General features: G+C 42.5%; 1 protein-coding gene across 1 annotated transcript in view; it reads left to right on the forward strand.

Annotated features, from left to right (window-relative positions):
• The window catches only part of LOC140740438 (hydrocephalus-inducing protein-like), a 579,330-nt gene that overhangs the window by 201,945 nt on the left and 360,985 nt on the right, over nt 1-16,400 (forward strand). The window contains exon 22 of the mRNA XM_073069569.1: nt 1,496-1,675. Within this exon, the coding sequence (XP_072925670.1) occupies nt 1,496-1,675 (180 nt within the window). The remainder of the gene's footprint in view (nt 1-1,495; nt 1,676-16,400) is intronic.

Below are 16,400 nucleotides of genomic sequence, written 5' to 3' on the forward strand. Positions count from 1 at the left end.
ATGAAAAGTGGCTTCTCACCGCTGAGTCCTGTGGCTAACGAGCTAAGTTAGCATATGAGCTTGGTGAGAGGGTTGCAGCAATTCACCTGCACATAACCTATATCTCTCTGTTCCTTGCGTGTATATGTACCTGTGTAAATATCTTTCAAACTCCACTACCACAGTCTGTATGTTCCAAATGCCCGCCACTCGATGTAAAAAAAAACTAACTTGCACATGACCTTTAAACTTACTGCTTCTTACTTTAAAAATATATCCTCTAATATTTGACACTTCTGCCCTGGGTAAAAGACTGACTATATGCCCTGTCTACGCCTCTCATAATTTTATGAACCTCTGTCTGGTTTCCTCTCAGCCGCGGATACTCAAAGAAAGCAATCCAAGTTTGTCTGATCTCTCCTTATAGCTAATATCCTGGTGAACCTCTTCTGCACTTTCTCCAAAGCTTCCACATCCTTTCTGTAACAGGGTGACCACAGCTCCAAATGTCACCTAACAAAGTTTGATATAATGCAATGTGACATGCTGACTCAGTGCCCCAATGGATGAAGGCTCCTTCTTTGCCAACCCAGCTACTATTTTCCCTCCTTTTGACACTTTCAGGAAGCTATGGATTTGGGCCCCAAGGTCCCTTTGTACATCCGTTTGCCATTTATTGTGTCCTTCTTCCTTTTCCTCCCTACATTTTACCTCTGAATATGCAACGCCTCACACTTGCTCAGATTAAACCATTTGTGATTTCTTCACCCATATCTGAATTGATCTACATTCTGCTGCATCATTTGTCAAGCTTCTTCACTATCTGCAGCTTCACCAATTTTTGTATCATCTGGAACCTTTCTAAGCAGCTCATGTACATTTCCCCCAAGACATACACCACCTACAAGAGAAGTCCAAGCACTGATCCCTCACTTCCACCTGCCTTGCTAGAGCAATAGAGCCACAGAGCACTGTAGCACAGAAACAGGCCCTTCTGCCCATTCAGACTGTGCCAAACTGTTCTGCCTAATCACACCGTACCACACATGGAGCACAGCATTCCATAACAGAGTCACAGAGCTTTGGAGCACAATTGGAGAAATTAAGGCTCTAGTTTTGTTGATATTCAGACCCTTTAATATGTTGGTGGGGGTGGAACTATGCAAGGTCCTTCCAATGTACAATAGTTCTATTGCTTTATGTACTGATGGTTACAGCCAGCAAGAACAGTTGAGGACACACTCTGAAAGGTTGGTAATCTCCAAGGAAAGTGTGTGAAGATATTCATTAGATACAGGAACCCACCTGAGTTACACAGTGATCAGGAGAAGTGGACGAGCTTGACTGAAAGTTGGGTGCTATTTGGAAAGTTTTCATTTTACAGGTCAGAGTTATCAGCTCCTGGGGAAAACAAGTAAAATCTGTTTGGTTTTTATTGAAATGCCATAATCGACTGCTGTTTAATTTTGAATTTTACCGTTTGAGTACCAGATGTGACGATGTGATTTCCCAACAGATGTACAAGAAAGTGAAGTTGAAGAGAAGCCATCTGAGCAGACTGATAAGCCAGAATGGCAGGTTACTTCAGAAAACATCAGACAACCAAGTGAAAGTGATATATCCTCAAGGCCAACAGCTGCCTCACCTCTGGAGGACAAAAAGGTGCCTGAAATGGAAGCAGCTGAAAAAGCCAAAGGTACAGAGAAATCTGTCATTAAAACAAATCTGTTGTTCAACAGTATTCATTAATATTTATGGATCATATGTGCCACGTTTATTAAAGTTGGGACTTTCTTTGTAGCCTGAGATTGTTTGAATTAGGGAAGTGAGGGGGATGAAGAGGTGAGCAGTCATGATAGATTAATTGTTTAGGGGAACAGGCATGAAGTTTTCACTGTTCTAAGTAAAAAATTATGTATCTGTCACCATATACAGCCCTGAGATTCATTTTCTTGTGGGCATTCACAGTAGATACAGAGATACAATAGAATCAATGAAAAACTACGTGCAAACACAAACTACTGATGTACAAACAAGATAAAATTCACAAATACCAAAAACAAATAGTAATAATAATAAAAAATAAATAACAAATAATATTGAGAACATCAGTTGTAGAGTCCTTGAAAGTGGGTACCTAGGTTGTAGAATCAATTCAGTGTTGTGGGAAGTGAAGTTGGTTGAAGGGTAATAACTATTTCTGAACAGCTGCTATACCTCCTTCTCGATGGCAACTGTGAGAAGAGAGCATGGCCTGGATGGTGGGGTCTTTGATGATGAATGCTGCTTTCTTGTGCTGCACAAGCACTTTACTGTGCTTTTGTAAATGAGAACGAGATTTTTAGATCATATGTTATCTCCCAGTTACCAGGGTCAGGGAGATCTTGAATTGAGTCCGTGGCATTCTTAAATGTGAAGAAGAGCAGCCAGAGATCATGGTACACATTCTTACCAATGGCATAGGGAGGCCTGCAAAGTGAGCTCACAGAGTTAGGTACTAAATTAAAGTACTGGCCTTCAGGGCAGTGATCTCTGGATTACTACCCATGTCACATGCTATTGAAGCCAGAAGTAGAAAGATAATAACATGGCTAAGGAGATGGTGTAGGAGGGAGGGCTTTGATGATTGGGCTCTCTTCCAAGGAAAGTGAAACCTATACAGAAGGAAAGGTTTGCACCTGAACTGGAGGAAAACAACTATCGTTGCAGGAAGGTTTGCTAATTCTGTTCTGGGGGTGGGGTGGGGTTTAAACTAGAGGATGGGAACTGGAGTTTAGCCTACATATAAAGACAGCAAATAAATTGTTGAGTATGATGGGACTAATGTTCTGAGTTACCACTATTTCAATGGAAGGAGTGTTGCAGGTAAGACTGGTGAGTTTAGAGCATGGATCACCATTTGGAATTATGATATTGTAGCCATTAGTGAGACTTGGTATCAGGAGGGGAAGGAATGACTGCTCATTTTTCCGGTGTTAGATTGTTTTAGACATGTAAATGGGAGAAGAATTAAAAGGTGAGAGTTGGCATTATTAGTCAGGGAAAACATTACACCATTGCTCTGATCGGACAGATTGGAGAGCTTGTCTCCTAATGCCATATAGGTGGAACTGAGATATAAGAAAGGGATGACCACTTTAATGGGATAATATTGTAGACCACCGGATAGTCAGTGGGATTTTAGTAGTTCCATTTAATATCAGAGAACATATACAATATACAACCTGAAATTCTTGTTCTTCACAGACATCCATGAAAATAGATGAGTGCCCCAAAGAATGAGTGACAGTAAAAATGTCAGAACCTCAAAGCCCCTCCTCCCACACACAAGTAGCAGCAAAGCATCAACCTTCTCCTCCCCACTTACTTAAGCAAAAGGCATCAGCACCCTCCACCCACCAAGCAAGACCATGATCTACAGTACAACAAAAATTAATCGTCATCCGACAATTTGACATAGCACAGGCTCTCTCTTTCCAATAAAGGGGCACAGAGGTGTCACCCAGCGAATGGGGAGACATAAACAAAACAATTCACTGATTTACGGTGGAAGCCCGTCTTTTTTTTCTGAGTTCTCCGACTCAAGAATTGGCAGCCATCTCTCGTCCACCAATGAGAGAAAGAGAGCGCGATCTGCGTACAGAGACCCTGACAGCTGATCCTGATATTCAGTCTTTTCCCATGACATGTCAGTCAGCAGCACCGGCATAGAATCGGCTCCTCCACTGAACCCGGAAGGCACCTTCCTTGGGATATTGAGAAATGGCCAGCTGGTGAGCCAGACAATGGAAACCAATATTGTAAAGAACCACAGTTTGAGTGTAAATCTAGATCAGAGTCTTTGACAGAACCCCATCCATCCTGAAAAGGAAAAAGAGAGACAATAATGGTAGAAATTAAGCTGTTTCCTCAGATGAACTCGAAGAAGTTGCTGTCGTGCCATTGTAACTCCATCTATTAATATAGAAAAGGGGAAAATTTGTAGAGAAATAGCAGATAGTTGCAAGAAACATAGGTTGTGAAAGTAGGTGATTTTAACTTTCCACATACTGACTCAGACTCCCATGTTATAAAAGGACTGAATAGGATAGATTTTGTTAGATGTCTTCAGGAAAATTTCTTTCGTCAAGGTATAGAAGTCATAACTAGAGACAGTGTGGTGCTGGATCTTTTATTAGAGACCAAGTCAGGGCAGATGAAGGGAAACATCTTGTATCCTTTTCTGGTATCATAATGCCATTAGTTTCAAGGTAATTATAAGGAAGGATAGGACAGCTCCTTACATTGAGATTCTAAATTGAAGAAAGGCCAATTTGGATGTCATCAGAAAGGATCTGGCAGGCATAGAATAAGATAGGTAGTTTTTAGCAAAGGGGTACTTGAGGGGCATAAGAAATGGGAGAGAATACTTAAGATGTAAATCAGGAGGGCTGAAAGAAGGCATGAGGTTACCATGGCAGACAAAGTGAAGGGGAATTCCAAAGGTTTCTACAGACGTATGAAGAGCTTAAGGACGGCGAGGGACAAAATTGGTCCACTTGAAGATCAACGTAGTCATCTATGCATGGAGTCTACACAGATGACAGAGATCTTAAAAGGAATTTTTTTCATCTGTATTTTTGCTGCCACAAAACAACAAATTTCATGACAAGGGTCAGTGATATTTAACCTGATTCTGATTTCAATTCTGATTTGATACTCAGGAGGTGGACACAGGGCCTATAGAGCTGAAACAAAAGAATAAAGAAGTTAGTGATCATATCTGGATTATAGAACAGGAAGTCCTTGCAGTCTTGAGGCATATTAGGGTGGATAAGTCTCCAGGGCCTGACAAAGTGTTCCTTGAATCCTGTGGGGAAACTAGTGCAGAAATTGCAGGAACCATGGCTGAAATACTTAAAACGTCCTTGGCCACAGATGAGGTGGCAGAGATCCGGAGTGTCCATTGTTCTGTAACTCAAAAAACATTCTAAGAATAAGCCAGGAAATCATAGGCCAGTGAACCTGATGTCAGTCAAGTCAAGTCACTTTTATTGTCATTTCGACCATAAATGCTATGTACAATACATAGTAAAAATGAGACAACGATTTTCAGGACCATGGTGTTACATGACACAGTACAAAAACTAGACTGAACTATGTAAAAAACAACACAGTGAAAAGAAAGAAAACACACAACAACTACACTAGATTACAGACCTACCCAGGACTGCATAAAGTGCACAAAACAGTGCAGGCATTACAATAAATAATAAACAGGACAATAGGGCAATGTGTCAGTCCAGGCTCTGGGTATTGAGGAGTCTGATAGCTTGGGGGAAGAAACTGTTACATAGTCTGGTTGTGAGAGCCCAAATGCTTTGGTGCCTTTTCCCAGTCATGGATAAATCATTGGAAGGTATTCTAAGGAACAGAATATAGAAATATTTGGACAGGCAGACAAGTCCTGATAGGAACAGTCAATGTGGCTTTGTGCATAGTAGGACAAGCTTAATCAATCTTCTAGTACTTTTTGATGCAGTTACTAGGAATGTTGATGTAGGAAAGGGATGGATGTTGTTTATATGGATTTAGTAAGGCATTTGACAACGTCCCTCAGGGGAGGTTGGTAAAGAAGGCACAGTTACTTGGTATTCAAGATGAGGTAGTAAACTGGATTTAACATTGGCTTTGTGGGAGAAGTCAGAGAGTGGTAGTAGATGGTTGCCTCTCTGACTGAAGGCCTGAGACTAATGGAGTGCCACAGGGATCATTGCTGGGTTCATTGCTGTTTGTGAGCTATATTGTAGGGTAACGTAATTGATGGAAATGTACAGAATTCACAACCAGCAACATTGATTTGGGGTTTCACTTCAAGAGGCTGGTCTAACGTGATGATGTAATTATGTAAAGGGTTTTTAATGCGTTTCGTGTTCAGTTTTTCAGTTGTGTTCAGTTCAATAAATGAGTTGCTAGAGTTTTTCTGAAACATAAAATGCCTCTGCCATTTTACTTGTGAAAACCTACATTGGTGACTCCAATGCTTTAGGACGATTCCAGAGTTATACAACATGTCAGCCAACACAGCTTTGAAGCTACTGGAGTTTTTGGGAGCAAAACGCGTCACTTGGTTTGTACAAGCCTAACGCTCAATTCATGCTTCAAAAAATCTCCGCCAGCAACATCAAATACTTTTAAGTAGTAGCATCACTCAGCAACTCCATGGTTGTGAGAGTGGTGGGTCTACTAGAACACCCATCTGAATACAGTAAGTACCGATCACTGAAAACTCATCTTTTACAGGCTTTGAGACTATCAGAGTCTGAGTGCCCCAAACAGTCACTCTTCTTGCCCGGTCTTGGGAATGGTAAGTCTTTGGAGCTAATGGATCACATGCTATATGCTGTCACTTCTGAGAAATCACCTTATATATTTAAGGAACTCTTCATGCAGCAAAAGCATGATCAAGTTCACATAGCCCTCGCTAAGGCACCTGTGATGGACTATAGGGAGCTTGCTAAAATGGCTGACAGCCTACACTCATCTAGGGAGTGGTGCATTGTTCGCCCTCATTTCCCTCCCTCAATAAGCACAAACAGCAAGGGCCCAACATAAGGACACCGGCCACTGTGAAACAGCTGACGCTGGGCCTGTGTTTTTGCCACGCTCATTTTGGTAGGAAGGCTATGAAGTGCCAACCACCTTGCAGCTTCAACAGCGCCAGTGCATCAAGACATCAAAGGTCTGTGAACACCGTGGGTTACAGCTGTCATGGTACGGGTGATGCTTCCTTCCTATGTGACAAGGGTGATCAAGTGAGTGTGCTGCCAGCATTGCCTATTGACGAGAGGCAGAACCTAGCTGAAGGCTGCAAATGTCAGCAGGATCCAGACTTCCAGGACATGATGAATGACATTTTGCTGAATAGGCAGTGTTACACATAGGACTTTGTCCTGGCTAAATTGGCTAGTCCTCTGCTCGGTGAAAATTTTAAGTTGATTTTAAGAACTGCTGGCTCGTGGATGTCAAAGGCTTTGGGTCGTTATCCTGCTTCCTCAGTAAGTGCTCCATAATGACTCTGTCAAGCAGATGCACCATCGCATGTGAGTTTACTCAAGTGCTGTGTGAATTCCCAAACCCCACCAAGCCCACATTCTCCACTACAGTCACAAAATATGGGGACAAGCACCATATTTCCTGGCCTGGAAATCTATGCCCACGGGCATAGAGTGGACCCAGAAAAGTTGGCTACCGTGGATGAGTTTGCCGACATGGAGAGACTTGGATTTGTACAGCGGTTGAATAGCCCCTGGGCTTCGCCCCTAAGTCCAATGGTGGTTTCCGTCCATGTGGCAATTACCAACACCTTAATGAGGTCACCACCCCTGATCGTTACCTGGTCCCACACATCCAAGACTTTTCAGCACGTTTAGCTGGGAAGTTAATTTTTTCCAAAGTTGATCTAGTTAAGGGCTGCCATCAGGTGCCTGTGTCCTTGGAGGACATTCCCAAAACAGCTGTGATAACCCCATTTGGCCTCTTTGAGTTTCTGCACATGCTGTTTTGGCTGAAAAATGCAGCAAAGACTTTCCAGTGGCTGATGGATGCTCTATTAAAAGACTTAGATTTTCTTTTTGTTTACTGAATGATGTACGTGTCATCAGTGCTTCCAAATCTGAACACGTATACCATCTCTGCACACTTTTTGAGCGCTTAAGCCAACATGGGTTGACTATTAACCCTGCTAAATTGCAGTTTGTTTCGTCAACCATTGACTTTCTCGGCCATTGCATCTCTGCAGAAGAAGTGAAATGTTATGTACATGATACAACACTGGTATAATCGACAGAGAATCTGGTCACTGAAAGTACAATTAGGAGATTGTCTAGTTCCTCTCCTATCTATTTCTCTCCTTCTGGATTCTTTAGCTCCTGTGTAAGTTATGGCAAGGCTCAGGAACAGGGTAGGCAATGGGGTTATTATTTCAGCTTGCTGGTGGTCTGTGCAATTGCAGTTCACTGACAGATGGCATTTATTTTATGCATAATACAAGGGTGTTCGTTCGGTGCCCACCAGTATCCTAAGGCATTCTGTCACAGGAGAGCTGCTTTTTGCCAGTTGAGATACCCAGATGCAGGTGGCACGGCACAATGACCACTCCAGAATTATAGTGTGATGACTACTATCAGGATAGAGGGTCATGGACAGCTTGATTACTTCCCTCCGGTTCTACCAACCGCTTTCCGCTGCTAGAGCAATGTGACATGAGTTCAACTGTGAAACCTGCAGTTCATGCTGCACTGTGTTTGATCTGTCTGCTGCTGTCCAGCAAGAGTGAGCAAATGTCTCTGCCTCTATCTCTATCTTTATCTATCACTTTCTCTGTCTCTGCCTCTATCTCTATCTTTATCAACACACAAAATGTTGGAGGAACTCAGCAGGCTGGGCAGCATCTATGGAAAAGAGTACAGTCGACATTTTGGGCAAGACCCTTCAGCTGGAAAGGTTCATGGGGAGAATGAGGAGGTGATAGACAGGAGCTATAGGGTAGTAGTCAACCCCAGGATGCAGCAGACAGATAACTGGGTGACTGGCGGGAGAAGGAGAGGAAATGCATAGCCCATGCAGAGTACACATGTGGCCATTACCCTCAGTACAATGTACACTCCTTTAGATATAATTGAGGAGAATTATCTACTGGGAGAGCTATGGTGACCAGGTCTCTGGCACTGAGTCTGGTGCTGTGGCTCAGAAGAGCAGAGAGATGACGGGGACTGCAGAGTTGATAGGAGATTCCTTAGTCAGAGGAACAGAGATGAGGTTGTGTGGGTATTATAGAGAATCTCCCTGCTGTCAGGATCAAGGGTGTCTTAGATTGTGTCCATGGCATTCTCAAGGGCAAGGGTGACAGCCAGATCTTGGTACATATTGGCACCAATGACATAGGGAGACAATGTGAGGATGTCCTGAAGAGAGCTAGGTAGAAAGCTGAGAAACAGAATCAGGGTAGTAATCTCTGGAATGCTGCCTGTGCCACGCAACAGTGAGAGTAAGAATAGGACGATTTGGCAGGTGAATACGTGGCTGACACACTGGTGCGGGGCAGGGTTTCAGATTTCTGGATCATTGGGATCTCTTCTGGGGAAGGTATGCCATGTACAAAAGGGACAAGTTACCCCTGAACCCAAGGGGCTCCAATATCCTGGCAGACAGGTAGGCTAGAGTTGTTCGGATGGGTTTAGACTAATTTGACAGGTGGATGGGAACTGGAGGGATAGTGCTGAAGATGAGGTAGTTGGTTACAGACAGACGCAATGTGTAGTGAGACTTCCAGCAAGGAGAGGCTGATGATAGGGATAAACTGCAGTCAGCATGATGAGTTGCAACATAAAAGGCAGGCAGAATTGAAAAGAATGAATACAGAACTGAAGGTGTAATTTGGAATGTGTGCAGTATGCGAAATAAGGTTGATGAACTTGTTGCTCAATTACAGAATGACGTGTATGATGTTGTAGGCATCACTGACCCGTGGCTGAAAGATTATAGCTGAGAGCTCAATGGCCAAGGATACACATTGCATCAAATAGACAGGCTGGAAGTCAGAGGCGGTGCTGTTACTCTGTTGGTAAAAAAAAATGAAATCAAATGATTAGAAAGCGGTTACATAGGGTCAGAGGTGTTGAATCATTGTGGATAGAGGGAGTTTTATTCAGACTCCCAAACAGTAGTGAGGATGTGGTCTACAAGTTGTAGCAGGAGATAGAAAATGCATACCAAAAGGGTAATGTTACAATAGTCATGGGGAATTTCAATATGCAGGTAGATTGGGAAAATCAGGCTGGTGTTGGATCCCAAGAGTAGTTATTTCTCGAATGCCTACGAGATGGTTTATTAGGTCAGCTGGTGGTTGAGCCCACCAGAGAATCAGCTATTCTGGATTGGATGTTGTGCAATCAATCAGAATTAATTAAATCCTTCAGGTAAAAGAACCCTGAGGAGAGAGTGATTGATTTATGAAAGAAATTCACCCTGAAATTTGAGAAGGAGAAGCTAAAGTCAGATGTATCAGTATTACAGTAGAGTAAAGGGAATTACAGAGGCAAGAGAGAGGAGTTAGCCAGAATTGATTGGAAAAGAACACTGGCAGGGATGATAGCAGAGCAGCAACGGCTTGAATTTCTGGAAACCAATCAGAAGACAGAGGATATATACATCCCAAAGAAGGAGAAGTATTCTAAAGGCAAGGCATATCATAGAGCAGCAATTAGTGGGAAGTTTGAGGATTGGAAAGTTTTAAAATCCAACAGGAAGTAAATAAAAAAGTCATTAAGAAAGTAAAGATGGAATACAAATGTAAGCTAGCCAATAATATTAAAGAAGATACCAAAAGGTTTTTCAAATACATGAAGTGTAAAAGGGAGGCAAGAGTGGATATCAACCCGCTTGAAGATGATGCTGGAGATGTAGTAATGGAAGACAAGGAAATGACAGACAAATTGAATAAGCAATTTTCATTGGTATTCTCCGTGGAAGACACTAGCAGTGAAAGTTCCAGATGTCAGGGGTCATGAAATATGTGAAGTTGCCATAAGTAGAGAGAAGGTTCTTGGAACATTTTAAGGTTCGAAGATATGTAAGTCACCTGGACCAGATGGTGTACACCACAATGTTCTGAAAGAGGTGGCTGAAGAGATTGTGGAGGCATTAATAATGATATTTCAAGAATCACGAGATTCTGGAATGATTCTGGAAGACTAGAACATTGCAAATGTCATGCTACTCTTCAAGAAAGGAGAGAGGCAGAAGAAAGGAAACTATCGGCTAGTTAATGTGACCTCAGTGGTTGGGAAGATGTTGGATTTGATTGCTAAGGCTGCGGTTTTGCAGCACTTGGAGGCACATGAAAATATAGGCTGTCGTCAGCATGTTTTCCTCTAGTGAAAAATCTTGCCGAACAAATCTGTTGGAATTCTTTGAAGAAATAACAAGCAAGTTAGAAAAAGGAGAATTAGTTGATGTTCTGTGTTCGGATTTTCAGAAAACCTTTGACCAGGTGCCATACATGAGGCTACATAACAAGCTACGATCCCATGGTATTGCTAGTTGACAGGAGGCAAAATGTGGGAATAAAGGGAGCCTTTTTCTGGTTGACTGCCAGTGACTAGTGGCATTCCATTGGGGTTTGTTTTGGGACAAATTATTTTTACCTTATATGTCGATGATTTGGATGATGGAATTGATGGTTTTGTTGCAAAGTTTGTAGACAATATGAAAATAGGTGGCGGGGCAAGTAGTTCTGAGGAAATAGAGAAGCTACAGGAGGACACAGATTAGAGAATGGGCAAATAAATGACATGGAATACAATGTTGTACTTTACTAGAAGAAATGAAAGGGTTAACTGTTTTCAAGATGGAGAGAAAATAACAAAATCTGAGGCCCAATTGGAATTTATAAGGCACTGGTGAGGCCTCACATAGACTATTGTGAGCAGTCTTGTGTCCATTATCTTGGAAAGGATGCACTGAAACTGGAGAAGGTTCAAAAGAGTTTCACAAAAATGATTCCAGGATAAAGTGGCTTGTAATATGAAGAGCGTTTGATGGCTCTGGGCCTGTATTCACTAGAATTCAGAAGAGTGAAGGGTGACCTCATTGAAACCTATCAAATGGTGAAAGTGGATGTGAAGAGAATGTTCCCTATGGTGGGAGAGTCTAAGACCAGAGGACACAGCCTCTGAATAGAGGGGCATCATTTTAGAATGGAGATGAGGAGGAATTTCTTGGGCCAAAGAATGGTGAATCTGTGGAATTTGTTGCCACAGGCAGCTGCGGATGCCTAGCCTTTATGTATATTTAAGGCTAAAGGAGATAGATTATTGATTGGTCATGTCAGGAAGAGATATAGGGGGAATGCAGGAGATTGAGGCTGAGGGGAAAAATGGATCAGCCATGATGAAATGGTGGAGTAGACTCAGATGGGCCAAATGGCCTAATTCTGCTCCAATATCTTATGGTCTTACCTCAGAGCCTTTCCATCATCTCCAAGGCACAAATCAGAAGCATGATAGAGACTGTAGATACTGTAACTTGGAGCAAGAAAATACAAACACCTGGACCAACTCAGCAGGTCAGTCGGCATCTATAGAGGCAAAGCAGTAGTCGATGTTTTGGCTAGTTAGGATGCAGGGTCTCAACCCAAAAGATTGACTAACACTTTGCCAGCACAGAGTCTGAACTGCTTAGTTCCTCCACCCAATATCTGAAGCAACACCCTTTGCCTGTCTTGATCCACATCATCCAGAATAAAGCAGCCTGCTTGACTCTCACCTCCAGAAGTACACAGAACAGTTATTCCCTCCACTGGTGGTGCATGGATCGTCTTCCAAATGAGGTACAGTTACTCACACTGCCCACTCCAATTGTAAATCCTGAGTATTACCACTAGAAAAGGTATGGTTAGCAGATCACCCACCACCTGAACTCTGAACTCCCACCCTGGTCATTCTCTACTCACCCCTTAGGAGGAAGATAGGAAATCAGAATCAAGGACAGCTTCTACCCTGCTGTTATTAGACTTTTGAACAGAACATTCATATGCTAAAAGATGAAGTCTTGATCTTCCAATCTACCTCTCTGTGGCCCTTATACTTCATTTGTCTATGTGCATGGTAGTTTAACTGTACATTATATTCTGCAGTGCTTGCTATCTTAGCATCTTATTGTAATTGTGTGTGGAATGATTTACCTGGATGGCATACAAAGCTTTTCACTGTATCTCAGTACAGATCCTGGAAAGGTGTAATAATAACAGAGTTGTTGTGATGGGAGATTTTAATTTCCCAAATATCGATTGGCATCTCCCAAGAGCAAGGGGTTTTGATGGGGTGGAGTTTGTTAGGTGTGTTCAGGAAGGTTTCTTGACACAGTATGTAGATAAACCTACAAGAGAAGAGGCTGTACTTGATTTGGTAGTGGGAAATGAGCCTGGTCAGGTGTCAGATCTCACAGTGGGAGAGCATTTTGAAGATAGTGATCATAATTCTATCTCCTTTACAATAGCATTGGAGAGAGATAGGAACAGACAAGTTAGAAAAGCGTTTAATTGGAGTAAGGGGAATTATGAGGCTATCAAGCAGGAAATTGGAGGCTTAAATTGGAAACAGATGTTCTCAGGGAAAAGTATGGAAGAAATGTGGCAAATATTCAGGAGATATTTGTGTAGAGCTCTATATAGGTACGTTCCAGTGAGTCAGGGAAGCTATGATAGGGTACAGGAACTGTGGTGTACAAAGGCTGTAATAAATCTAGTCAAGAAGAAAAGCTTACAAAAGGTTCAGAGAGCTAGGTAATATTAGAGATCTAGAAGATTATAAGGCTAACAGGAAGGAGCTTAAGAAGGAAATTAGGAGAGCCAGAAGGGGCCATGAGAGGGCCTTGATGGGCAGAATTAAGGAAAACCCCAAGGCAATCTACAAGTATGTGAAGAGCAAGAGGATAAGACATGAAAGAATAGGAGCAATCAAGTGTGATAGTGGAAAAGTGTGTATGGAACTAGAGAAGATAGCTGAGGTACTTAATGAATACTTCAGTATTCACTGTGGAAAAGGCACTTAGCAATTGTAGTGCTGACTTGCAGTGGACTGAAAAGCTTGAGTATATAGATATTAAGAAAAAGGATGAGCTGGAGCTTTTGGAAAGCATCAAGTTGGATAAGTCGCTGGGACTGGATGAGATGTACCCCAGGCTACTGTGGGAGGCGAGGGAGGAGATTGCTGTGCCTCTGGCGATGATCTTTGCATCATCAATGGGGACGGGAGAAGTTCCCGAGGATTAGAGGGTAACGGATGTTGTTCCTTTATTCAAGAAATGGAGTAGAGATAGCCCAGGAAATTATAGACCAGTGTGTCTTACCTCAGTGGTTGGTAAGTTGATGGAGAAGATCCTGAGAGGCAGGATTTATGAACATTTGGAGAGGCATAATATGATTAGGAATAGTACTATTGCTTTGTCAAAGGCAAGTCGTTCCTTATGAGCCTGATTCAATTTTTTGAGGATGTGACTAAACACATTGATGAAGGAAGAGCAGTAGATGTAGTAAATATGGATTTCAGCAAGGCATTTGATAAGGTACCCCATGCATGGCTTATTGAGAAAGTAAGAAGGCATGGGATGCAAGGGGACATTTCTTCGTGGATCCAGAACTAGCTTGCCCACAGAAGGCAAAGAGTGGTTGTAGACAGGTGATATTATGCATGGAGGTCGGTGACCAATAGAGTGCCTCAGGGATCTGTTCTGGGACCCTTACTCTTCATGATTTTTATAAATGACCTGGATGAGCAAGTGGAGGGATGGATTAGTAAGTTTGCTGATGACACAAAGGTTGGAGGTGTTGTGGATAGTGTGGAGGGCTGTCAGAGGTTACAGCAGGACATTGATAGGATACAAAATTGGGCTGAGAAGTTGCAGATGGAGTTCAACCCAGATAATTGTGAAGTGGTTCATTTTGGTAGTTCAGATATGATGGCAGAATATAGTATTAATAGTAAGACTCTTGGCAGTGTGGAGGATCAGAGGGATCTTGGGGTCCAAGTCCTTAGGACACTCAAAGCAGCTGCACAGGTTGGCTCTGTAGTTAAGAAGGCGTATGGTGCATTGACCTTCATCAATCGTGGAATTGAATTTAGGAGCCGAGAGGTAATGTTGCAGCTATATAGGAGCCTGGTCAGACCCCACTTGGAGTACTGTGCTCAGTTCTGGTTGCCTCACTACAGGAAGGATGTGGAAGCCATAGAAAGGGTGCAGAGGAGATTTACAAGGATGTTGCCTGGATTGGGGAGCATGCCTTATGAGAATAGATTGAGTGAACTCAGCCTTTTCCCCTTGGAGTGACGGAGGATGAGAGGTGACCTGATAGAGGTGTACAAGATGATGAGAGGCATTGATCGTGTGGATAGTCAGAGGCTTTTTCCCAGGGCTGAAATGGTTGCCACAAGAGGACACAGGTTTAAGGTGCTGGGGAGCAGGTACAGAGGAGATGCCAGAGTTAAGTTTTTTATTCAGAGAGTGGTGAGTGCGTGGAATGGGCTGCCGGCAATGGTGGTAGAAGCGGATACGATAGGGTCTTTTAAGAGACTTTTGGATAGGTACATGGAGCTTAGTAAAATAGAGGGCTATAGGTAAGCCTAGTAATTTCTGAGATAGGGACGTGTTTGGCACAACTTTGTGGGCCAAAGGGCCTGTATTGTGCTGTAGGTTTTCTATGTTTCTATTTGACAATGATAAACCATTTCCAACTTGAACTCTCCTCCAAGTTTCACACTGTACTGATTTGGAAATATATCACCAGTCTTTCACTAATCCTGGGTCTTCCACCCGAAAAACTCTGCGGAAGCACCTTCACTCCAAAGACTGCAGCATTTTAAGTTGGAGACCATTCCTATCTCCTCAAGGATATGTAGGGAGCGACAATAAACATTAACTTTACAATAATGCCCAGATTTTGAAAAATAAGCAAATATGGCAAAACTTCATTCTGTGCAATCATAGCAAGCAACCAGGAGTCATCTGTCTTTCCTACTGCCAAACAGATAGTCAGCAAAAAAGCTGAAGAGACAATGATATAGCAGGCAGTGTATGCACATTGTAAGATATTGTTGTGAAGCTTCCAGCTCTACTAATAACAGTGGTGAAGCAATAGTTGTTGAATAGGACTCTTGCTTATTGATTAGTCCTTGATAGGTTGTGATGATAGAACAGTTCTATTTAGGCAGTTTTTGCGACATAAAGGTTCAATGATACATTCTATTATCAATGTATGCAAAATACAACTCTGGATTTAGCCATAAAAATACAGAAAACCATAGAAGTATTGAAAGAAAGACATCAGTTACCTCCAACCCCTCCCTCGCACAAGAACTAACAGGTCACCCAAACCCACAGCCCACCATTTGGCAACAAGAAAGAAAGCACAAGAACATGAGAAAAACGTAGAACTGAAAGAGGTGAATATGAACTACAGTCTAATCCATAAATCTTAGAATGTTGATAACATCTCAGAGAGCATCAGGACCCCACAATTCCTCCGAGGGCAGCACTTGAACCAGCAGCCCCTCGGAGGGAAGCATTGTGAACCAGAACATACAGTATAGTATATTGTGTCATTGACTCTGATAGCACATGAGGATTATAAACTTTTTACAACACTACTCCAGGTCCCTTACATCAAGACATAGCATTCATCTCCTTGTCTATTTGGTTCTGGTCATTCAGAAAGAGTTGATAGTCCTCTTGACCCCTGGGCACAGTGTACTTCCTTTTCTTCACACTTTCACTCAGGGTATTCATTTCATCATCAGAAAACTCAGTATTGGGAGAACAACAACACACACAAAATGCTGGTAGAACACAGCAGGCTAGGCAGCATCTATAGGGAGAAGCGCTGT

Source organism: Hemitrygon akajei, chromosome 17 (assembly GCF_048418815.1).
Source record: "Hemitrygon akajei chromosome 17, sHemAka1.3, whole genome shotgun sequence".
In the NCBI taxonomy this organism is placed as follows: domain Eukaryota; kingdom Metazoa; phylum Chordata; class Chondrichthyes; order Myliobatiformes; family Dasyatidae; genus Hemitrygon; species Hemitrygon akajei.